This window comes from Garra rufa, chromosome 4, assembly GCF_049309525.1.
Source record: "Garra rufa chromosome 4, GarRuf1.0, whole genome shotgun sequence".
NCBI classification, from domain to species: Eukaryota; Metazoa; Chordata; class Actinopteri; order Cypriniformes; family Cyprinidae; genus Garra; species Garra rufa.
Genome location: NC_133364.1, coordinates 17,253,875 through 17,277,156, shown reverse-complemented (window position 1 = coordinate 17,277,156; position 23,282 = coordinate 17,253,875). Strand labels below are relative to the sequence as shown.

The window sequence follows — 23,282 nt, the reverse complement described above, 5'->3', positions numbered from 1 at the left end:
AGAGGCTGGTAATTTTTCATAATATGAAAACGTCTCAACGTAAAGATAATGAAGATGCGCACTACAGCCGAAACGGGGGAATACTCCTCTGCATGTGTTTCCAAGGCGAAAAGAGGGGGGACAAAATTGTAAAACACAAGGTGGAATAAAAGCGACAATGTTCTTTCAAAGCGTCTCGTATAGAAACACTCACAAATTACCTTAGTAAGTGGCATGGCGGACTGGATGTGAGGTAGAAAGAGTCGCGCGCAGGGGTGTGAGGTGTGTGAATAATGATGCATGCAAGTCTCATTGGAGATGTGAGGCTAGTCAGGCCACCATGAAATTACAGGTCGGCCCAATCTGCAAAGGCCTGGAGCTCTGAAATGCCGCAGTGCAAACACACACTCTCACGCTACTGGATAAGTACACTATTACACACCTGAGGGTGCACACTTATGCACTCACACACTACTGAATACATACACCAACACTGTCATGCAGTGGGATAGTGGGATGCATTATAAAAAAAACGTTAAAGTTGTGGATTAGGGTGGGTTCTGTGTGCGCACATACACATACCCCTGCAGTTATAGGTCATTTATTTGCTCTCTCTCCTATATTCCTTGCTTTCCTTCCGTTTCTTAGTGTCATGGTAACAGTGTGTGTCCTGAGTGACTCATTAAAGCCAGACACACACTGCAGCGTGTGGCAAGGGGCTTGCGCACACACACACAGACACATCCACACACACTCCGGAGATACCAGCCATCAAGGTAACATTTAGGTGAACTAATTAGGACAGATTCATTGTCAGCCATACTTTACAGTGATTGATGAATGATTCACTCTTTGTTGAAGAAACACAGCATGACAAGGAAGGGGAGGAGTGTGTTAGGAGAACAAGAAAGAGGTTGAAGAAAAGTGTGAGAAAAGGAGAGACAGGAATAGATAGAGAGGGTGAAAAAGTACAGTCTTCCTTTGAGAGGGGAGATGTCGTGTCCGGCATGTTGAATTAAACATGAGCTTCTTCATTAGCTCAGACAAAAACACGCTGAAGATGGGCACTTTTGTGCCACATTTCCATTAACTCGTACAGGTTCCTTTCTCTCGCGCACTGTCTCTCTCAAGAATGTTTTTATGGAAAGGGTTTTGGCTCACTTTTGGTAGAGAAGAGCAGTCACCTTAATCCACACACTATATAACCTACTTGCTATAATTGATGTATAAAAGATAACTGCCAGTTTGTTATATCTATTTTATTCTTCAACGCAAAAGTAGACTTCCAGTTCATTAGCCACTATAGGGAAATAAAAAAAGAACGTGAAAGTGCAGTAAACTTTGAAACTGTACCCACTACAAACAAGTGTGTTCATAATTAAGATAATACATTAGAATAATATGGCAAGACACACCAATACGCAATATCAAGCAGCAAAACAAGCTGTTTTGTACAGCTAAAAATAGCTGGACGCAGATGTGCCCGGAAGCCAGACCCATAAAATGGCTGTTCCCACTCTTATGGGAAGAATAAGGTGGATAGTTTGGTAGAATTATGCTGTGCTAACAGCCTGAACTCTAAGCTCTAAAATAAACAGTAGACTCAAGAGTACTTTTCAATGAAAGTTAGTGAGGTACCAAAATCTCAAGACTACTTGCCAAACTTAACATTTAAATATTTCAAATCAGCAACAAAATCTGGCATGTTATGCTCAAAAAAAAAAAAAAAAAAAAAAGAGTATATATCAGGTTGGTCCAGTCAGTGTGCATCTCGGGACTGTTTCTATGGGAACTGGAGCTTCTGAGCTGCTGGAGTGTTCCAACGACTTTACCAGTTGATAATTGGCTATTTTATTTGCAAGACAGGACATATTCTGCCATATTGCTTTGTGCACTTTCTCCCATTCGTCATAATATAAGTTAACCGCCTTGGTGTAAACTGCAAACAGTCTTTGAGATAAATGTTGAGTAAGCCTTATGACCTTGTTGCAGTTCATTGCCACCCAACTTTTGGAACAGTTTGTGTAGACAGCTCATTAGGCCTTAAAGGAACACTCCACTTTTTTTTGGAAATAGGCTCATTCTCCAACTCCCCCCGAGTTAATAAGTTGAGTTTTACCGTTTTGAAATCCATTCAGCCGTTCTCCTGTTCTGGCGATATCACTTTTAGCATAGCTTAGCATAGATCATTGAATCCTATTAGACCAATAATAGTGGGTTGGGGGGGAGTTGGAGAATGAGCCTATTTCCAAAAAAAAGTGGAGTGTTCCTTTTAAAGGGATTGTTCACCTAAAAATGAAAGTTTTACTCAACCTCAAGACATCCTATGTGTAGACTTCATTCTTTCAGACGAATACAATCAGTGTTATGTACAAACATATTCCTGGCTCTTCCAGGCTTTATAATGGCAGTGAATGGGTGACACTTTTTATGATGGATTAGACTTTTGTACTATTGAAAAATGATAATTAAGCTTGGAAGAACCAGAACATTTTTTTTAATATAACTTCGATTTTATTCGTCTGAAAGACCTAGAATGCCTTGAGGGTGAGTAAATCATGGGGTAATTTTAATTTTTTGGTGAACTGTCCCTTTAAGCTGACACTTCTGTGGGGCAACACAACTATTGTAACAATCTTAATGTTTCCCCCCCGCCTCTTAGGTGACCACCAGATTGTCCAGCTCTACCTCAAATCAAAGGAGACGGGACTAGCTTTCGCCAACACTAGCTTTGTCTTCTACAACTGCAGCGTTCACAAGTCGTGAGTATCTTTTGAATTTGTAATGACCTTGTGTAACATTCATGAACAATCAAACTAACTGCATTAATTCACACCTGTTCCCTGTCCCAGGTGTCTGTCCTGTGTTGGAAGCCCATACCAGTGCCACTGGTGCAAATATCGTCACACATGCACCCATGATCCGAGCAGCTGCTCGTTCCAGGAGGGCCGTGTCAAACAGCCAGAGGTGAGTTACTTGTGATCAGTCACACATTGGGTTTGGTAATTGGCCCTCATCATTCTCAATTGAGCTTAATTGATTTGATTGGTGCAGGGGTACGGTTCAGGTCACGTCCTGATTGTGAGAAGTTACCCAGCATCACGTTGCGCTGGTTCGTACACATCCGATGGCTTTGAATTTTACTTAATTCTCATTCACTTTAATATTTCTGTTTGGATTCCCACCAACTTCTTATTCCATTTAAATTATCAATAATATTGGCACTACTTGCATGCCTTGAGGCCACTGCAGGCCCATCAGATAAATTAAAAGCTGCTGTTGGGGCTCTGCGGTCTTTGCCAAAGCCAAACCCTTTCCTAGCTCACTCTCCGAGATGCCAAGGAGGGTCGAGCCGTTGAGTTTGTATCACTGAAACGCCCTTTAATCCCTCCCTCTACATCACAATGTGTTTATTTCATTTGCGTCACGCAACTGAAGAGAAATCGGCAGCTACCATGAAGATACGATTATGTACATCGCGCTCGTTTGCTTAGCTTTGAAATGCGTAATGAATTATGAGGACACCTGCCCCCGAGGCTATGTGTTTTAGCCACACAAATGTGTAGCCTCATCATTTAGCATTCATTAACATCTCCTAACAGAGTGTTTCTCAGGCTGCCAGCATTTGGCGTTCCAATTATCAAATGGACACGCTGTCAATATTGACCAGTTTAATATTAGGATTCCCTATTGTGTGTCGAGCGACTTGCACACAAAGCAGCGACTGAATATTAGCAGATGTTAATGACATTTCCACTGGATGTTTTTATTTGATTTTTGTTTTAAGGCAGGTGTTTTGTCCGGTTAATGAGTTTAATTTGGATTTCATTAACCCCTCGTACTGGAGGTCTCAAATCCGCTTCCAAACTCCGGGTGGCTTAGAATTAATGACCGCCGATGTTTACCGTGCAAATCCTCAGAGCAGACGCTGACGAGTCAACTTTGCACGGAGAAATGAGATGACCTTTTGCGTTGGCCTTCCGCAGATGAATTTCTGTGTTTTATTCCAATTAAGGGATTGTTGAGAGTGATCTGAATAATCCAGACTTGTCTTTTAAGAAGCCCCCCTGTAGTCAGAGCTTGTTTCAGTATGCACCCATGAGCACAGGAGAACAGTCCACATTCACAAACAAAACGTGCTACGGCATCACAATGTCGTCTCTGGCAAGATTTAACAACAGTGTGTGTGCCATTCACAGTCTCTCACATTTAAATATCTGACGGGTCTTCTTAAGCTGTCTGCTTTTTGTTTCATTATCATATTTCAATTGGTGTGACACTTCTTGTTTAACAACAACAGCAAAAGAAATTATGTTTGATGGCAAAATTCGCACATCCTTCGCTTCTCTGATTTTCCAATTTTACATCATAAAATGTCTAGTGAAAAGGATGTACTGTATTAGTGTTATATAAAGTAGAGGAACTTGGCATAAGATGTGTATATATTCAGAGAGATGTGAGAAAAGTGATTAGCATTTTTAATGGATTTTCTGGATGGCAAGTAAAAAGTGTTGTGACGGCAAACTTTTCTAGCTCTAAAAATATTTTGAGAAATTGCCATTGTATAAAACACATGCACATTTGTTTTGGCTATGGATTAGTCAGAATTATTAAATGAAGCATTTTCCAAAATAGTAGCTGTGGGGTAAAGAGTATCAGATGCTTTGAGGTAAGCTCTGTCAGTGAGTTAACTAATGGTTAATAGTAAGCCTAGTAAGTCTCTTCATCTAGTCTATATCATAGCACAGCTAATCTAACTCTCCTGAACAGGTTTTGATTTCCTCTCTGGCTAGAGTGTGTAAACTAGGGATAGTGCTGAATCCTGTCAGTTGCTGGCTCTCTTGGTCCCCCATATTTCACTCCTGGCCGCTAGCGTAATGCTGCATGACTAAACACACACCGGTCTGACCCAGACGTCCATCGCACTTTAGCAAACAACTTCTGTTGCCTGGCTTTTTACATCCTTTTAGAAATTGCAAAGTGCCTGTTTACAACAAGCGTTACTTGACAGGTAATGTGAAACTGCGGCATGATTTTGAATAATAGATACACTAACAGTCAAAGGCTTGACAGTAGACCATTTCACATTAACTTATAAACCTTTTTGTATAAATGCTTATGCTTAAATACATGGGATATGAGATAGTTCACCCAAAAATTAAAATTCTGGTAATAATTACTCACTTTTATGTCGTTCCAAACCTGTAAGACTTTCTTTCATCTTCTAAACACAAATTGAGATTTTGATGAAATCCGAGAGCTTTCTGACCTTGCATAGACAGTAATGCAACTACCACGTTCAAGGCCCTGAACGGTAAAATAGAAAGAGCTTTCTGACTTTGCATAGAGAGGTGTGGGAAACAGGAACTGATCGATTTAGTGAACTCTCTACCATCTTATTAAGATGTTAATTGACAGACAAAATTGGCAGCTTTGCGCAATTGAGCTGCAGATTGTGAGTAGGAGGATTTGTGTCTGAGTTCAGAACCATGAGATGGCCTCTCTGCTTCGCCTACAGCCCTCAGGGAGAAACTTTGAGGTAAAAATCATTTTGATCGAGGTGGAGGACAAGACTTGAAGAAGAAAAGACTAGCTTGGGAGGGGAGCGAGAGTGAAAACAAACAGATGAAACGGAGGGAAGTGTCAGAGGTGAGAGAAGATAAGAGCACGTGTGCTGCCGCAGGAAGTGAAATGTGGCAAGGAATGGGAAGGGAGGGTTTTTGCCCGTGGCGGTAGGGAGTGCAGGAAAGCCTCGGTAATCATCCAACTAGCACCGCGAGAGCTGTGGAGAGAATTAGGCGTTTCATCTTCTACCCGACTGAACGCTGCCATTATGCATACATACTCAAATAGCTCTAATTATGGATCTATCACTCCATGCCAGCTCACTACCCTCTGTTCTCTGTGCCAGGGCATCTTCCTCCCTGCTCGCACTCAATGACTATCTTTGTCTCTGCGCATCTCTAACAGAAGCGCACGCACTGAACTTCAATCTTTTCCCCCACCTACAGTATCTCTTTCTTCGGCGTCTAATTATATCAGTCCTGTTCTGAGATTCAGCTGCAGTGAGTTGAATGCACCCCCCCCCCAACAAACAATTGGGCGACCAATTGCTGTCTGCCTCACTCTGTGTCCCTTTGACAAACACATAATTATGCTTCAGCTCACCCTCAGGCCTCTCTTGCTCAGACCAAGACTGTAAACACACTCTCAAGAGCCTCTTTTATCTGTAAAATGCCTATTCTTAATAATAATTTCTCTCTTTTTTTTAATCAAACCCTGCTTTGTTTTCCCACCTCAAATAAGCTGCCTCAGGCATCTCTTGTCAGATTTGACACTCGTCACGGACAAGGACGGAAACCGCAGAGTCGAGTCATTTGTCTCACGAATGCATGTTGAATTACCCTCTCTGCATTTTTTATTAACGTCTCTTCCAGTAAGACTCTTCAGCTGTATGTGGCTTGAGGCTACAGGAATCATTCTCTTCCTGGACTCGACGGACACTGGCTCTCTTTCTAAAACTCAAGACAGGAAGTGTGGGCCCTTTTTGATCTGCTTCAATTATGTTCAAAGCAGCAAGACCACAAGATCTAGTTTGATGCTGACAGGCTGACGTGTTCGTCATTGTGTCCTTCAAAGTTTTCGGTGGCGAAATCGTAATGGAAAAAGCCTTAGGTTTCGAAATCAGCAATACAGTGTTTCATTTGTTCCCGTCCCGCTTTCTTTCTGTCTATCTCTGTCCTTTCTTCTCTGCCTCCTTGTAGAGACTTAATAACCTGGCCCTAGTCTTCAGTGTCTCTGAAGACTCCATATTAGAGCCTCCCAGCCTTCAATTATAGTGTTGTTATGCTTGGAGTCAATCTCCCTCCACATAAAGCTGCCAGCGAAGCCCTGCTCATCTGTCAATAAGAGGCGTGGAGAGAGGGGGGGACCGGCCAGACACCTTCCTTAAAGAAGAAAGCTCATGCCGGAGAGACTTGGGCGTGGATGGACGGAGATATTGGTGTTTTAGTGGGCGGTTTTCCCTTGTCGTGCTTTATTTATGACTAAGACCACTGCCAATAAACATGCTCACATTATATCAGGGTAATGGGGAGATAAATTCTTGGAGGGTGGTCTGGGAAAGGACTTAGAGAGGCCCTTGTAGGCTACGGGGCTGGGTAGCTATTATAAAGGTGAGGGGGATCTAAATGGGGATTTAGAGACTTGAATGTTGGCTGAAAGTCAGGTCAGTGCAGGGCTGCCCTCGGCGGAATGGGTGTGCGTTTTACGCCCGGCATTTACTGATGACTTTAATAACCAGAGCCTGTGTGGGTGGAGATATGAGGGTCGGAGTGCGAACGGGGCGTGTTGTAGTGTCTATGCTGTTTTATTTAAGACTGCAATTATGCATGTGGGTGGTGTATTTGTTTATTTGGCATGTTAAGATAAGTGTTTATGCTTACCAGTATTGGTGTGCTTGCGAGGGTGTGCGTTCATGTGCGGTGAAGTGAAACACTAAGTGTCTCCTGTACTGTAAATATACAGTATGAAAGTTAAAATGAATAGGGGTTTAGGCTCAACCTCACGCCCATTCAAAATACTACCCCGCTGCAGTCAGAGTGCAGCGCATCTTTAAATTCACACTCAGTACTCAATCTGCATTCCGTAGCCGCTTTGGTCCAGATTGCACCTCAGTTTGTATTCATCTTACAAAAGCCACCTGAGCACTTTGAACGCCCTGCACTGCATAAATACCACTCTGCGCCAGCTCGTTGGTTTCTTTCGTAGTATCCGAAAGACACTGTTACATCACTCTTATAGATTGTAGTTAGGGACATACACACACGAAAGAGTTCTTTATCCTCATTCTTCCTTTAAAATTACATATTTTTGTCTGCTTGAATTAACAGCACTAACTTTTATTCTTTTTGTAGATAGCCTCTCAAATTATCTATAATGACTTTTTTAAACTCTGCCCCAGAGCAATTCGGCCATGTTAATGAGATTCAGACCATCGTTATTGGCCCGTCCTTTCAACCTAAGGAGCAGCCAAGATGGATTTTGATGCTAAGAACAGGCACATTTTTGAGGATTTGTTGGGCTCAACTAAGGCCTAACTTGAAGGACACACTCTTGAGGAGAAACACTAAGAAGTTTGTAAAGCGATAGTTTACCCAAAAATGAAAATTCTGTCATTAATTACTCGCCCTCATGTCATTCCAAACCCATTCAATGACTGATGGGCTATTTTATCGATGTCCTTGCTACCTTTCTGGACTTGGTAGTTTCATTGCTATCTAATGCCGGGTCAGAAAGCTCTTGGATTTCATTAAACATATCCTAATTTGTGTTCTAAAATTAAACAAAGGTCTTAAGGGTTTGCAACGACATAAGGGTGAGCAATTACTGACAGAATTTTCATTTTTGGTTTGTTTTGATCTTGCAGTTTGTTGTTCTCCTGCAGGAATGTCCTCAGCTGCTTCCAGCCGATCGTATCCTGGTTCCGGTGAACGTAGTCAAACCCATCACCCTTCGGGCCAAGAACCTGCCCCAGCCACAGTCGGGTCAGCGCGGGTACGAGTGTGTGCTCACCATACAGGGAGTGGAGCAGAGAGTTCCCGCCCTTCGCTTCAACAGCTCCAGCGTGCAGTGCCAGAACACATCGGTAAGACTACGTGTGAGTGTATATGAGTGTGTTCAGTAAACGTTTCAGCGAATTTGTCTGTGGACACAAGGGTGCTTATAGAAACAAGGCGCAGAATTTTAAGCAACACAAAAAGTCGTAGATGTGATAAAAGTAAGCGGTTGTTTGGAGATTGTGTGAGAGCATTTTAGTCGCGAGTGCGTTCTGTCCTGAATATTTAGTGCATGTTTGCTTGTTCTCCCAGCATCAGCAGTGTAGGGATTTTGGAGTCCTCTCCACTGTGTGCTGTGATGAGTTACCCGAGGATGAACCTGCCAGGAATGATAAAAGCGTTCTTCCGGCAGAACACAACTAGTAAATGTGTGTCTCTCTCTTTCTCTCTCGCTCTCTTTCTGACTCTGTTCCCATGGCTACAGTACTCGTATGATGGGATGGAGATGAGTAGCCTCCCTGTGGATCTGACGGTCATCTGGAACGGAGACTTCAGCATTGACAACCCGGCCCAAAACAAAGGTGAGGCCTCTGATCCGGCAGCCCTGCTAGTACCCCTGGATCCAGTCTCCATAGCAACAGACTTGCAGCATCCATCCCCTGGCATCCTGGGGGAGTCGACTGCGGATAGCTTCTGCTTAACTTCTTCCTCATCCCTTCGTTTCTTTTTTTTTTTTTTGACCTTCCGTTTAACTTGATACATCACAATATCTCATGTTCACACCTATCATCTTCTCCCAGTGTGTATATCTTTGCACCACACGGAAGGTCAGAGACATGCTGTGACAATTAGATCTATCATAGTCTTTAAGTGCATGTTAAATAACCTCTGTGTATATGCACCTGTTAAAAAGTCAGTCAGAGACTTGTAGTCTGAGGCAGCTCTTCTTTGGCCATAATAACAAATAAATATGAATTTAAGCTCAACCCAGTACAAGCTAAATCCAAGACGTCATGACCACAGACCATTGGCTTGAAAGTATGATGCATATAGAATACAAAATGACAAATACTCTAGTCTTTATCTGATTGGTTGAATCAAATGCTAGATTTTCAAAAGTATGTGAAGTTCACAGCATAGAATCTTGACAACTGAAGACGATGTTCTTTAATGAATGATTTGTTGTTTGCACTGCAGTTTGTTGTTCTAGGCACATCGACTTTACATTTTAACGCCTCTAAACGTGAAGCTGAACAAAAGTAACTGTGATTGGTTGCTTTGCAATTCAGTCAAATGGCCTCTTGGATCATGATTTTTCTCCATATAGTGGACTTCAATGGGATCCAACAGGTTGAGGGTCCAAATTGCAGTTTCAATACAGCTTCAAAGGTCTCTACATGATCCCAGCCGAGGAATGAGGATCTTATCCAGCAAAACACTGGTCATTTTCTTAAAAAAAATGTTTTAATTAATTCTTTGCCAAAATGCTCGTCTTGCACTAGCTCGTCTTCATGCATTATTTTTTCATGTTCAAAAGGCCACGTGACGCAGGCAAAAGTACCAACCCAGTATTTATAAAGCGAATGTCAAATGCCATTTACAAAAAAAGGTAAAACAATGATGTTGAATGATTTTGAAGTTGGAGGAGAAAATGAGATGGAGTTTTCCACCTACCCTAAGTTTTTGAACCAGGGTACACAGACGAAGATCTAACCACCAGTCGTGGACACAGAGCTAGTGCAAGATGAGCATTTGTGGTTAAAAAGTAGTTTTTTTTTTAGAAAGTGACCAATTAGTTTAACTAGGTGTAAGACCTTTATTCCTCAGCTGGGATTGTGTAGAGCCCTTTGAAGCTGCATTGAAACTCCATTTTGCACCTTCAACCCATTGGCTCCCATTGAAGTCCACTATATATGGAAAAAAAAAAAATTCCTGGAATGTTTTTCTCAAAAACCCAATTTCTTTTCAAGTGAAGACAGAAAGACATGAATATATCTTAATATGTTATGCAGTTTTGCTTCTCAAGAAGTTTTCATCAAGTGGATGTTTAGATAGTTTTACTGGAAAACAAGATAAAAATACTGATTAAGAAAATGTTTTTTTTTTTGGCACTTAAAAAGATGCTCCGACCATTAAAAGAAAATTCCACCTAATTGCAGAGGCAGTCTGAGCCCTCAGAGATGTTTAAACATGTATGCCCAATGTCAAGACTAGAAGTTCTGAAAACATTTTCATTGATATGAAATGGGATTTGAGTTAAACGTGCCCCAGCTTTAATCCAAATCAATGAACATAGCATGAATGTGTGTGAGTGTTATTAAAGCGCTCTGTGTGTGTATGTCTGTGTGAAGGTTAGGCTAATTTAAGAGGGGAAGTAAAGTATGTGAGATTTCTCCCTCGCTTCCCACTGAGGGGGAGCCACCCAGGGGGCAACAGTTGATGGACGGATCATACAAGCATCTAATAGCAATTAAAAATGCCTTTTTGGTTGCCATGGAGATGAAACATAATATCACCATACCAGGGAGAGAAGGAAATGAGCAGTTATCTTCAGATCTGAGAGGAATCAAGCGAATAGGGAGCTATTTGATTTCCTTTCTATATTTTTTAGATGTACTTCCAAGCCATTGCTGCAAATTACATCAGTTTCCATTTTGCTTTGATTGATGTCTCATGGGTCTCCCAACCTGACTTGGACTTTGCCCTCCTTGTATCCCCAGTGCACCTGTACAAGTGTGACGCACGACGGGAGAGCTGTGGACTGTGTCTGAAGGCGGACCCTCTGTTTGGCTGTGTGTGGTGTAAGGGAGAAAACCGTTGCTCTCTGAAACAGCACTGTCCTCACCCGCAGAGCATGTGGCTCGAGCACAATGGCATCAATAGCAAGTGCACGCACCCCAGAATCACAAAGGTAAAACTGTGCACCAATCCACACACAAAAATCGTCCTGGGATAAATCAGACTTTGTATAGAAGATTTTCAATGTGGTCTCAGAACCCCATTGGTGGTCTTTCCCAGGGCTAAGCTTGTACTTTTACAGCTGGTTTAGAAGATCCTCAAGGTGAACTCTAAATGCTGTTACAATTTTATTTAGAGTCAAGCTTAAACTATGTGTTAAATCTTAAATGTCTGGGTTTTTGTCATTTTTAGTGTATTATGATGATCCGCAGGTGCAATAAAACTCTGGTAACATAAATAGATGTGACAGAAATGTTCAGTTGTGCTCACTGGCATATGCATGTTTTATGGTTAACAATCATTGTGAAGATGAACCAATTTATATAAACTGAAAGAAAAGGCGAAGGAGGAACAGATGGGTGCATTGCTGAAAGAGTTATGATGGAAGTGTGACCTTGGGCGGAATACAGAGGGTGAAAGAATGGTGAGGAATAGTGGAAGGATGGAGCAGAGGAGGAACATTGAAGCCTCTGCACAACCAACTCCATCTGTAGCGCCCCATCAAAATGATTGATGAACATAGAGCGGAAAGGGAACGCTACCTGTTTGAGTGCCACAGGCTCTGAATGATGAACAGCAGTTGTGTCTGAAGCTTGTTAATCAAACTCAGAAACTTGGAAGGAATTTGCAGAGAAAATACAAGAAAAATTATAGAAAGTACTGGAACGAAAGTATGGAATAAAGTAAATTTTTTTGACTAGTTTTATCATCCATCAAATGGATGACCAATCATAATGGCAAGTCTGTTTGGTTTTTGCGAAGGGTCAATTATAAAAGTAAAATTATGTCTACGTATGCACTAAAGTTTAATACTTAGAGCGCTAATTGTATCATAAATCCAGTTCGTTCTGCAAATGCACCTAGATTTTTACAAACGTACAATCTGTTTAAAGTTAGTCACTTCAAACAGTCGCTTCAGTGCTTTGTTTGATCATAACTGAGGTTGTAATTGCCAATTAGCACATTGAAAGACTGAAATGGAAGTAAGCCAAGCGGAGCTGTGGGTATTGTGAAGGGAAGTCCTGGACTGAGCTCCTCTATTTTTATTCCATCTCCATCTCCAGATCCGAGCTCCCCTCATAAATACTCTAACTCTCTCTGATTATCACTCTCAGCGTCTTTCTTTCAATTGATCGCCTCACAGGTCGTAATGTATTCTAATGCACTATTACTGTGACATTCTAGATGAGGAATCTTTCGCTGACATTGAAGTGGATGGTGATTAAGTGTTTTTCCTCCAACAACCGTCAATTAGCTTGTCAAAGTCACAAATCTAATCAACTCATCTCCTAATGAAAAGAGACTACTCCGTTTCTCTCTCCAGCTCATGCTCATTTACACTCCTGCTTCATTCTCTTAGTGGGAGGTTGCAATGTTACAATGACTTTCCCGTAAAGTATGAAATCGGGTCTGTTATATTATTTGAAATAATCATATCACTCAAAGACGTCCCAGAAAGCTATAAGGCCTTAAGGACATTGATAGTATCATAAAAGAGGAAGACTTACTGGAAAGAGATAAATTATGTTCCTTAAAATGCTTGTTCGTAGTACACTGGCATGTTTAAAATTTAAACACTCAGTCAGAGCCTTGCATAGTGCACAGAAGCCAATAAAGAACCTGTGAAAAACTTGAAGCGCTCAGCCACGATCAGTACATGTGATGGGTTAAAGGGAAATTACCTCTCACCAGGCTGCTAATGAGATCTCTGACCTAAAGTTGGATCATTATCGGGCAGGAAATAATGACAGAGCTGAGATGTTAACATGTCTATATTCCCCTTTGGGATCTGACGGTCCCTCGTTTTGCCAAGATGAGGAATGGGTGTCCTACATTTGGCCTAATAGCCCAGCTGTCAATACACTTATGAGGCCCGACCTCAGACACGTGGGTCAAGACTGTCAGAATATGTTTGATAGGCTCTTTTTTTATAGCATTGATGGATAGTCACTCGATAGAAGAGCTGTTCGTCTTGTGTGGTTTCAGCTAAACACTGACCTGTATTATTCACAAGTACATTTATTCACAAATGCACTGTGGGAATGAATTGCATGGTAGTTTTACTCTTTCTTTTTTTTATCAGTCTTACAATATGTTCTGTTATGACTGTATGGATCTTGATTTTGGCATTTATTAATAACCTCACCAAGCAGACATAACTCTGTCTTCACATCACGACATATGTTTTATGGGACATAAATTGCCAATTAAATTAAGTGTGATTTTCTTTTGAATCGCTACATTTTAATGCACCATAAATGCCTTCCTTTAACGGTGTTTAATGAATCGGCAGCGAAGTGTTTCTCTTGTTATTGGTGTAACACCAGCGAAAGTATGAAGATGCGAGAGATAGCGTCATGCGAGTGCATTAGAAACGTTAACTCTAATCAGCCGGATTTGGCACTGCTTAGCATCCCTAGGAGCAAAGAATAAAAGGTGTTTGATCGCCTGACATGCACAGATGAAAATAAGCATCCTCGTGCACGCCTGTGTTTATATTCCAATCTTAGCAGCATATGATTTTACATGCTGGTGTCGGCATATTTTCTCCCAGACGCCGACTCTGTGTTCATAAATTAGCATGGCTTTGTTTTTGCTATAGGCAGGACTCGGCTGGCTCAGCTGGCTGTGCGGCTGATCATTATTCACCATAAGCACGCAGGCTTTGCTGCTCTGACAGAGAGCGTCCCAATTATCCCACTGAACCAAATCACTCACAGCTTCTCTCGCTGTCGCCCGCCCCTCACACCGTTCACAATCACTGACTCCTGCAGGTGCATGAAGGAATCGTTGCTGAGTCATTCTGCACTTCCTGTTGGTTCGAACCAACGATGGAGATGCCGGGGGGTATGGGAGCTCTCCATGTTGTTTGTTATTTGATGGGAATGATTGGATGTAATGCTTTGTCTACAGATCACCCCACTTCGAGGACCACGTGAAGGAGGAACACTTGTGACTATTCGTGGCGAGAACCTGGGATTGGAGTTCAATGAGATTAAGGACCATGTAAAGGTTGCAGATGTGGAATGTACACCGGTACCTGAGGGATATATCCCAGCAGAACAGTAAGTGTCTAAATTCAGAAACACTTGGCATTTCCTTGTCATTTTTAACCTGGATTTAATCACTATCTGGGCTAAATGATGTCACCTCCCTTGAATGGCCTTAATAGATTTGTTTTTAGTCTCTAAACAGTTGTTTTTTACAGGCACAGCCTGAGTTAGCGTAATGCAGGCCTAATAAATGTTGCCAGGAGCCCTGCGTCTTTTAAAAGTGCCTGATATGGATTGGCAGTAAACACAGAGAAAGCATTAAAGAAACTTTTAATCCGAGGTCAGGACAGCGAAAGATAATTATGCGTTATTTGGCAAGCATTTGAGAAAGCCCTGCTGACAGCATGAAAAATTCTCCAGTATTATTGTCCTGACCTGAAAACCCCTCTCTTTTATTCTGAGTTTCTCTGCTGCAGGTTGAGGCAGCACAAGTTTATTATTATTATCATTATTTGGACGCCGTGATAAGCCTCTTACTGTGGTGCATGAGAGAGTTTGACACCTGTCATGGAACGAGGAGGCAGATTAACTCACTCGCATTATGCATATATTATTATGGCAGGGATAGACATTAAAGTCTGTCGTGTGAAGTTTCATGAATGGTTTAGTTGTTATTGTGGAACAGTTCTGGTCGACTGATTGCATATGTGTGTTTTGCAGAATTGTGTGTGAAATGGGAAAAGCAGAAAGAAGCCAGTTTGCTGGAAACGTGCAAGTGTGCGTTGGAGAGTGTCGCCCTGAGTTCATGGCCAAGTCATCTAAGTACTACTACTTTGTGGTGAGTACATCAGCAAATCACAAGCTATAAAATAACCCCCAATGAACTGCTGGTCCATCCACCATGTTCTTAATCATGTCTGTATAATTACAAGTCTCTGCCACTTCAGGGTTGAAAGTGCTTGGATTTACTGTTGTGTCTCTAATAAAGAGTGAACACTTTGGCCATGTAGCCCTGCTGATGTACTTAGTTATATCAGCGAGCACTTGACCCCACCAAGTGTTCGGTCAACACCCAGAGAGGCTAACCATAAAACTTGCATTTTACAGCTGCTGTTGTGCAAGACTGTTTCCTCCCAGAGAATCCTTTACCCCACTTTGCACAAGCATTATTGTACTTGTTTTTCATAATAATTTACCTAATATTTCCCTTAATAGGGATCTTGATTTACTAAACAATTGGTGAATAAGACAAATGTTAGCTTGAAGTTTATTTATTTGGAACCCTGGACCACAAAACCAGTCATAAGGGTCAATTTTTGAAATTGAGATTTATACATCTGACAGCTGAATAAATAAGCTTTCCATTTATGTATACATAGGACAATGTTTAGTTGAGATGCAACCATTTGAAAATCTGGAATCTGAGGGTGCAAAAAAATCTAAATACTGAGAAAATCACCTTTAAAGTTGTCCAAATGAAGTTCTTAGCAATGCATATTACTAATCAAAAATTAAGTTTTGATATACAGTATTTATAGTAGGTCTTCATGGAACATGATCTTTACTTAAAATCCTAATGATTTTTGGCCTAAATCGATCATTTTAGGTGAGTAAGTGGTATTCTAACTGAGAATATCTAAGAATAATTGTTAGCATTTATTGCTTCATTTATACAATTAATCTGCGTATTTACGTAGTTGAGATGTGTAGGGTTTTTCAAATCAATTAAAAGATCTTTCAGCCAGTAGGATTCCATTTTTGACATTCATTTTATATCCATCCTACACTTTTTCCCCCTGCTTCTAGTACTCCCACTGCACATGCTGATATAACAACCATAATCAGATTGTGATCCAGCCATCCAAATGAATTGCGCTGCAGTGTAATTTTTCCCGTTATAGAGCCATTTTATAGCGTTTATCAGTTTTATGCAAACATTAATGGCTTTTATGTCTCATTCAGATGTAGTAATTGGATTATGTGTTTCTTGGGTGAGCAGGGCAATTGGTGTTCTGAGAAAAAGGAGGTGATAATCAGATTGGGAGAAAGATACAGAGGAATGAAAAAGCATGAGGGATTGCTGCCTCACCTCTGTCGTGTGATGTGTGCGCTTGTAAATAATTCCCATTTGTTGTTTTGACATTGTTTTCTACAGATCCCCAGACTGTTGAGTTTAAAGCCGAATCGAGGGCCAGTGTCTGGAGGCACCATAGTCAACATCACCGGCAGCAATCTGGACGCGGGCAGCAATGTGTCAATCATGTTCAAAGACCAGAAGTGCACCTATCAAAGGTAGGGATGAATGGAAAGGTACAGCGCATTGCCCTTTAAGATGTCATCATCCTTTTTGGTCATTCAAAGCCTCTGGCAGATCCAAACCACCAAAGAAAGTCAATACTGATCTTAAGAGCTTGAGAGTTTCTGATCTGTAATCAATAACATCAATAGCCATCACTCTCTTCTTGCATCAGGTGGAGCCTCAGTGTCTGATCTTATGAGCAAGAGATTAAATTAGGTCTAGTATGCTTTGCTTTAATGGGAATACTCTTTACAGCCACATGAAGCCAACAAAACTGACTCTTTAATAATACTAAACCAGTTTCTAAAGCAGGTATCAATACACTTATAGACCAATTTGGAGTAGATGTCACAGGTACGTTGCAGCTTGCATTGTGGTGGCAGAAAAACACTGCTAACAAGTGGAGGGAAATGGGTAAAATCCATGGTATAAGAGAAAACATAATTAGTTTTGCCTTTGAATGTCAGAATCTGAGTTTATTTTTAAAGAATACTGTCATCAAAGACGCCATTTGAAGCTAAGCGGACAGACTATGGATGAAACCTGCTATGATTACACTACTTTTAAATCATAAATTTGATTTAAACAGGTCTACGTATTATTTACGTATGCAGTTTATTGGGGACATATTGTATTAGGCCTACAGTTACAGCATGAAATATTATTTTAACCTGAAACATTTTACATAACATTTACCTATTTTATCTCACAATTCTGACTATTTTCCCCACAAATGCAAGTTTATATCTCCCAGTTCAGACTTTATAATGCAATTTAACTCAACAATAGCAAGCAATTTTAAGGGGAAAAAAGCCAGAAGTGTGGGATATAAACTATTGCGCTGAGGGGAAAAGAGAGAATGACAAAGAGAATTTTCTTCCATAGACTGCTACTTAAAAACTGTCATTTTCTGCCACCTGATAGACTCTGGCCTCCAAAAAAACGTCATCACTGTTTGCAAACACAACATTGGAATATAATGGATGACAAAGGAGGACAGAAAGTTTTAGTTTAAAACTGTTAAATAAAGAACATTTATTTTTTCATTTATTTTTAAGTCTCATACACTGTTTTCTTTCTGTTTGCCAAAACAGGAGAGGAGGACAGTGGATAACATGTCGTTCTCACGCCTCCATGCAAGGCTACGGAAACGTGTCTGTATCTGTGTTTGTGGATAAAGCCCACATCCACAAAGATCTCAAGTTTGAGTATGTGGAGGACCCCACTATCACCAAACTTGAACCTGAGTGGAGCATTTTCAGGTGTGTGTTGGGGAAAACAACCCATAATTTTGCCCCAAACCTTGCAATTCTTCAGATTGGTTATCATTATACGCATTCTCTGGTTAAAAATGCATGCATTATTGATTTTAATCTAAAATAAAAATATCTAAAGATTATTGTAAAGAACCTCACAAAGTGAAAGTTTAACAAACATGGTGTTTTTTTCACAGTGGCAACACACCACTTACTGTGACCGGGACAAACCTGGACATCATCCAGACTCCTCTCATCAGAGCCAAGTATAAGAACTTGGAGACGGTCAACGTAAGTGCAAACGTTTTCCACTGTAAACGATCACTCGGCCTTCACCTAACCTGAGGCTAGTGAACTGGAATGACCATTAGTAGACTATTCCCCCTGCTCCAATCACCTGTGTCGGCCGCGCACCATTGGATCCAGGACAGTAGCTGCATAAAAGAGGGAAATGAGAGCGAGAGAGACAAAGAAACAGACAGAGCACAGGAAAACTGCCAGGTCTCAGCAGCAGTAGCAGCAATGTTCCCATTGTGCGGGAAAGAGGAGAATGCCGTAACACAGGGTGGATGCATAGACAAGGCTATCATGTTCCCCGTCTTCAGAATGGACCCAAAGAGCCATGGGAGGCTGCACTCAGTGAGATCTGATTGAAAGGCAACAGAGACAAAAGAGCGTAATGTTATCTCGTGCACGTATCTCACACATGGCCGCGTTTAGCATCTGGGCTGCGATATGATTAGGCTTTGGCACACTGCTCCTCAAAGCACGGCAGAAAAAAAGTCATAGCCTTTCTTGCAGTTTCTAAAAGAAGTTGTTTGTGGGGCACAAGACGTCTCATATCCTTGTTTGTAATGCGATCGCTCATAACTAGTCTGAAAAGAGTTTGACCAGACTTGGTGCACTGACAAAAAAAAGGTGACCTGAAATCTATTTTATCTTGAACAATTCCACCCGTTATGACCTTCTATAGAAATCTTTGTGTTAGAAGAAGTAAAGGTTCGACTGCCTGGCTGCTACGGCTTTGTGAGGAATCCAATTAAAATGACTGGAGATATCTGTAGGGATGTTTTTGATGGCGAGTCTGCTGTCTGGGTACTTTAACAGCCAACTGCAAAGCAGTGTGAGTTCACAAAACTCAAGGGTCTTGTCTGGCTTTTTATTTATACACTTCAAAGGGAATGTGTGTAGGTTTGAATAAACCTATGCCATAACTTTACATTTAATAAACTTGACCTAAAGGGGGAAAAGTAAAGAAGTGGGCAGAGAAATCCCAACTTCATGTAAATAACGATGTATACAGAAACAGATTAAGTACTCAAAGGTCTGGCAACTGCATTTAGCTGCAGTATGTATTTGTGACCTATGTGAGAAAAAGAAATGTGAAGAGAGACAGAGTCAAGGAGAGATGACAATGTCAGATCTCTTTTAGGGAAGCAAAGGTAAGCAGTTATCCGTTGGTGAGTCACCAGCGCTGCAGGCACAATCAGCGTGTGGCCATTTTAAAAGTGCTAATAATTTAGTGCTGCTTTGTTGAGACAAAACCTACTTTGTATGAAGTTGAGGTTAAATCCAGGTATTTTTATTCATGCAATGGAGAATAGTTGTAAATCTAAATGTTTGTTTCTGAATTGCACATGGACAAAATGGCTTATTGAATGTTCAATGTCATTTATTTCCTCTTTCTAGATGTGTCAGGTTCTGAGTCCCACCACTATGCAGTGCATGGCCCCAGAGCTTCCCTACAGTCTAAGCAGGCAGAAGGAATTGCCAGAGAGACCCGATGAGTTTGGCTTCATCCTTGACAACGTTCAGTCTGTGCTGGCTCTCAACAACACCAACTTCATCTACTACCCAAATCCAGTCTTCGAACCGCTTAGTGTGTCTGGAGTCCAGGAGCTCAAGCCAGGGTCCCCCATCATACTCAAGGTAAATCAAGCATTTGCCTAAATCTCAGCATTGTTGATCTTTTGATGGTCTATTGCAGTTGATGCATTTTGTCAATGTGATTTGCAGGGAAGAAACTTTCTCCCACCAGCCCCAGGTGGCAATGGGAAGCTCAACTACACTGTTCTGATTGGAGACAAACCTTGCACCTTAACTGTATCAGATACTCAACTGCTCTGTGAATCCCCCAATCTGACTGGACGCCACAAGGTTCTGGTAAGTTGCTCACTACTGGGGCTCATATCCACTTTTCGCAGTGAACTAATGCTTTGGGTACTTGGTGGTTATTGTACTTTCTGAGAAGTGGACAGAGAACTAGAAAATACCTTTCCAATAAGACTTATTAGAGCTGAAACACCTAATAAACACTTTTTATGCTTCTCAACGGGTATGGGTTGGCTGCCTGCTTCACTGTCTGCTTGTTGATGGTCGTACAAGAGAAAGTGCCATAGACCTTTACAGCTATGTACTCACAAAAGGAGCAAACACATTGTTCCCCTCTGCTGTTGGGCTGCTTGGCCTTATGACACAATAACATCAAATAAAATTGACTTTCCCCATCTTTAGATGTATATTGATCTGCTTCAAATGGTAGCTCAGGTACCAGTCTGCTAATTTTACCTACTACAAAGTAGTATTGGCAAAAGTACAGACTTCAGTACCAGTCGGTACTGAAATGTAAAAAAAATGTCAATACCAACATTTCCCCTGCGCATTTTAAGCACTGTTGAGCAGATTCTTAAAAACCTCTGATTGGCCATTGTGTTCATGCGCTCAACAGATATGTCTGTGATTGGCTACAATGATCATTGCTTCACGCTCTTAACAAATCGCTTACAAATATACACACGAGCGTTTGAAATCCGTGTCTATCAGAGGATCCGTCTATGAGCAAATATATTAGGGATCCACTGATGGATCCACTAATAGACACGGCTTTCAAATTCTACAGTGTGCCCAGACTTGGTCCTGGAGGGCTGGTGTCCTGCAGAGTTTAGCTTTAACCCCAATTAAACACAACTGAACTAGCTAATCAAGCTCTTACTAGGCATACTAGAAACTTCCCGGCAGATGTGTTGACGCAAGTTGGAGCTAAACTCTTTAGGACACCGGCCCTCTAGGACTGAGTTTGGGCACCCCTGGTGTAAGCGCTCGGTGAAGAGTGTGAAGTGTTGATCATTCAGCACGAGGTGTTTAAGAATACGCTCAACAGTGCTCAAAATGCTACTGGGAAATTCTGGTATTATCTGGTATTATTTTTAACATTTGGTCTCAACTGTGACTGGTACAAAAGTCGGTACTTTTGACAGAACTACTGCAAAGTATTGGATTCATTCAAATCTTCACAAATTGTGCTCCATTTTCAGGCCCGTGTGGGTGGCATCGAGTTTTCTCCAGGTGTTGTTCACATCACCTCAGACAGCCCCCTCAGCAGCACCGCCGTCATTAGCATTGCTGGAGCAGGAGGCCTTCTCATCTTCTTTATCGTCATTGTCCTCATTGCTTACAAACGCAAATCCCGTGAGAGCGACCTCACTCTCAAGCGCCTACAGATGCAGATGGACAACCTGGAGTCCAGAGTAGCCTTGGAGTGTAAGGAGGGTAAGTATTCAGGAAGTTGTTTGACTCTGGATTTGAAAATTGATGTCAATCCAGATTATGAATCAGAATTTGCTCAGATTTGTAAAATCCAGTAAACAATGATCAACTGCCTCTGCAACATTTGCACAGGCTGGGAAGTATTTCGTGATTTCAACCTATTTGTTCTTGCATTTTGCATCTTCCGCAGCATTTGCAGAGCTACAGACGGACATTCACGAGTTGACCAGTGATCTGGACGGAGCTGGTATTCCATTCTTGGACTATCGCACATACACCATGCGAGTCCTGTTCCCTGGCATTGAGGAGCACCCTGTACTTAGAGACCTGGAGGTAATCTAACAATTTTACTAATGCGAAAATGTTTTGTGAAATAACAAATTTGCATCCAAAGGACCCTTTACTGAGTTTCAGAGATGTACATGCATATATTTGCATATTCATGTATGCATGTAATTACTGCGCATTGTACCTGTGTGAGGAACAGTCACAATAATGGCTGCTAAATATATTTTTTCCCTTTCTGTTTTTCGTTTCTGAAGGACTAACAGCACAGTGGGGTTGTTGGGAATTAAAGCTGTCACTGCGCTGTTTGTGTTCACCCTCAGTAAACAAAAGGCAGCAGCTCTCATTATAATCTACATGCATGCTCTTTCTCTCTCCCCCTCTCTCTCTCTCACTCATTTTTTTTCTTAAAGTAATGAGCTGCTCTCTGATTCACAATCAGTCTTTCGTTAATAACAGTAATGACATGCAACTCAACTGTTTTTTTTTTTCCTGATGTGGGGAGCAGAATTAAAATCTCTAACGCTTGGTGCACCAAGCTACGGTTATTTACACCCCGCTATGACAGTGATGGACAGTTTTAATTGAATCACACACGTTTCTTCAGCCAACATACAAGCCATACCTTACCTGCTTATGCCAGCTGAGCTCTGGTTCTAATCAGCTATATCAATTAAGACTTAATTGGAATAAACGTCCCCTCTCTCTGGAAAAGTTTATTGTAAAATCACAGCTAATGATAGGAGCCGTCTCGAGATTCTGACAGGTGTTTAATGATTATTGATGAGGGAAATGACAATGAATGATGTCATGAGGTCTTTACATGGTTAAGTGTTTGTCATCAGGTATTCTAAGTGCACAATAAATGCATTTTAGCCTAGTGAGCAGCTGTTATTAGATGTATGCTGTTCATTTATATTCTTGTTTAATGTATTTGGTTCTCTTCAGTTTAAATGCCTGTGGATGTTTTATTCACAGGAGAGGATGCTGGAGGCCAAGTGAAAGGGCTCGAAAAAGATTTTTAGCCAAATAACCATAAAACCCAAAAATATAAAACATTTTACATATTTGTGATGAGTTGGGTAGCTCTGAAAGAAAGGCTACTTAAAGTTGACATGAAATAATGTCATAATTGAATGAGTTTCTGATTGAAATTGGACATTCAGTTAGAAAATGTAGAGCAGGACTTGATTTTAATTGATCAAATTCAAATATATATTCTCTTTTTTTCTTATGAATCCACCTTTTTCTTCAATGTGGAAGTAAGCTTATGGGTGAGGCTTCCGGTATATTAGCTGCTATAGGGAAATGAGAAGAATAACTACGTGCACTAAAAAGCGTAAAAAGCGTTTGTGTTCATAATTAAGATAATACATTAAAATAATACGGTGAGACCAATTTGCAATAT

The 23,282-nt window shown here is 41.1% G+C and overlaps 2 protein-coding genes across 2 annotated transcripts in view; one reads left to right on the top strand and one right to left on the bottom strand.

Moving 5' to 3' along the window:
* The window catches only part of LOC141333750 (MICOS complex subunit MIC19-like), a 636,840-nt gene that overhangs the window by 234,743 nt on the left and 378,815 nt on the right, over positions 1–23,282 (bottom strand). The window lies entirely within an intron of this gene.
* plxna4 (plexin A4) overlaps positions 1–23,282 on the top strand; it is a 201,612-nt gene that overhangs the window by 147,859 nt on the left and 30,471 nt on the right. The window contains exons 7-20 of the mRNA XM_073838764.1: positions 2,642–2,741; positions 2,832–2,946; positions 8,426–8,626; positions 9,022–9,118; positions 11,258–11,448; positions 14,409–14,560; positions 15,209–15,326; positions 16,644–16,780; positions 17,882–18,049; positions 18,241–18,334; positions 19,733–19,972; positions 20,060–20,206; positions 21,358–21,592; positions 21,780–21,922. Of these exons, the coding sequence (XP_073694865.1) occupies positions 2,642–2,741; positions 2,832–2,946; positions 8,426–8,626; positions 9,022–9,118; positions 11,258–11,448; positions 14,409–14,560; positions 15,209–15,326; positions 16,644–16,780; positions 17,882–18,049; positions 18,241–18,334; positions 19,733–19,972; positions 20,060–20,206; positions 21,358–21,592; positions 21,780–21,922 (2,138 nt within the window). The remainder of the gene's footprint in view (positions 1–2,641; positions 2,742–2,831; positions 2,947–8,425; positions 8,627–9,021; positions 9,119–11,257; positions 11,449–14,408; positions 14,561–15,208; positions 15,327–16,643; positions 16,781–17,881; positions 18,050–18,240; positions 18,335–19,732; positions 19,973–20,059; positions 20,207–21,357; positions 21,593–21,779; positions 21,923–23,282) is intronic.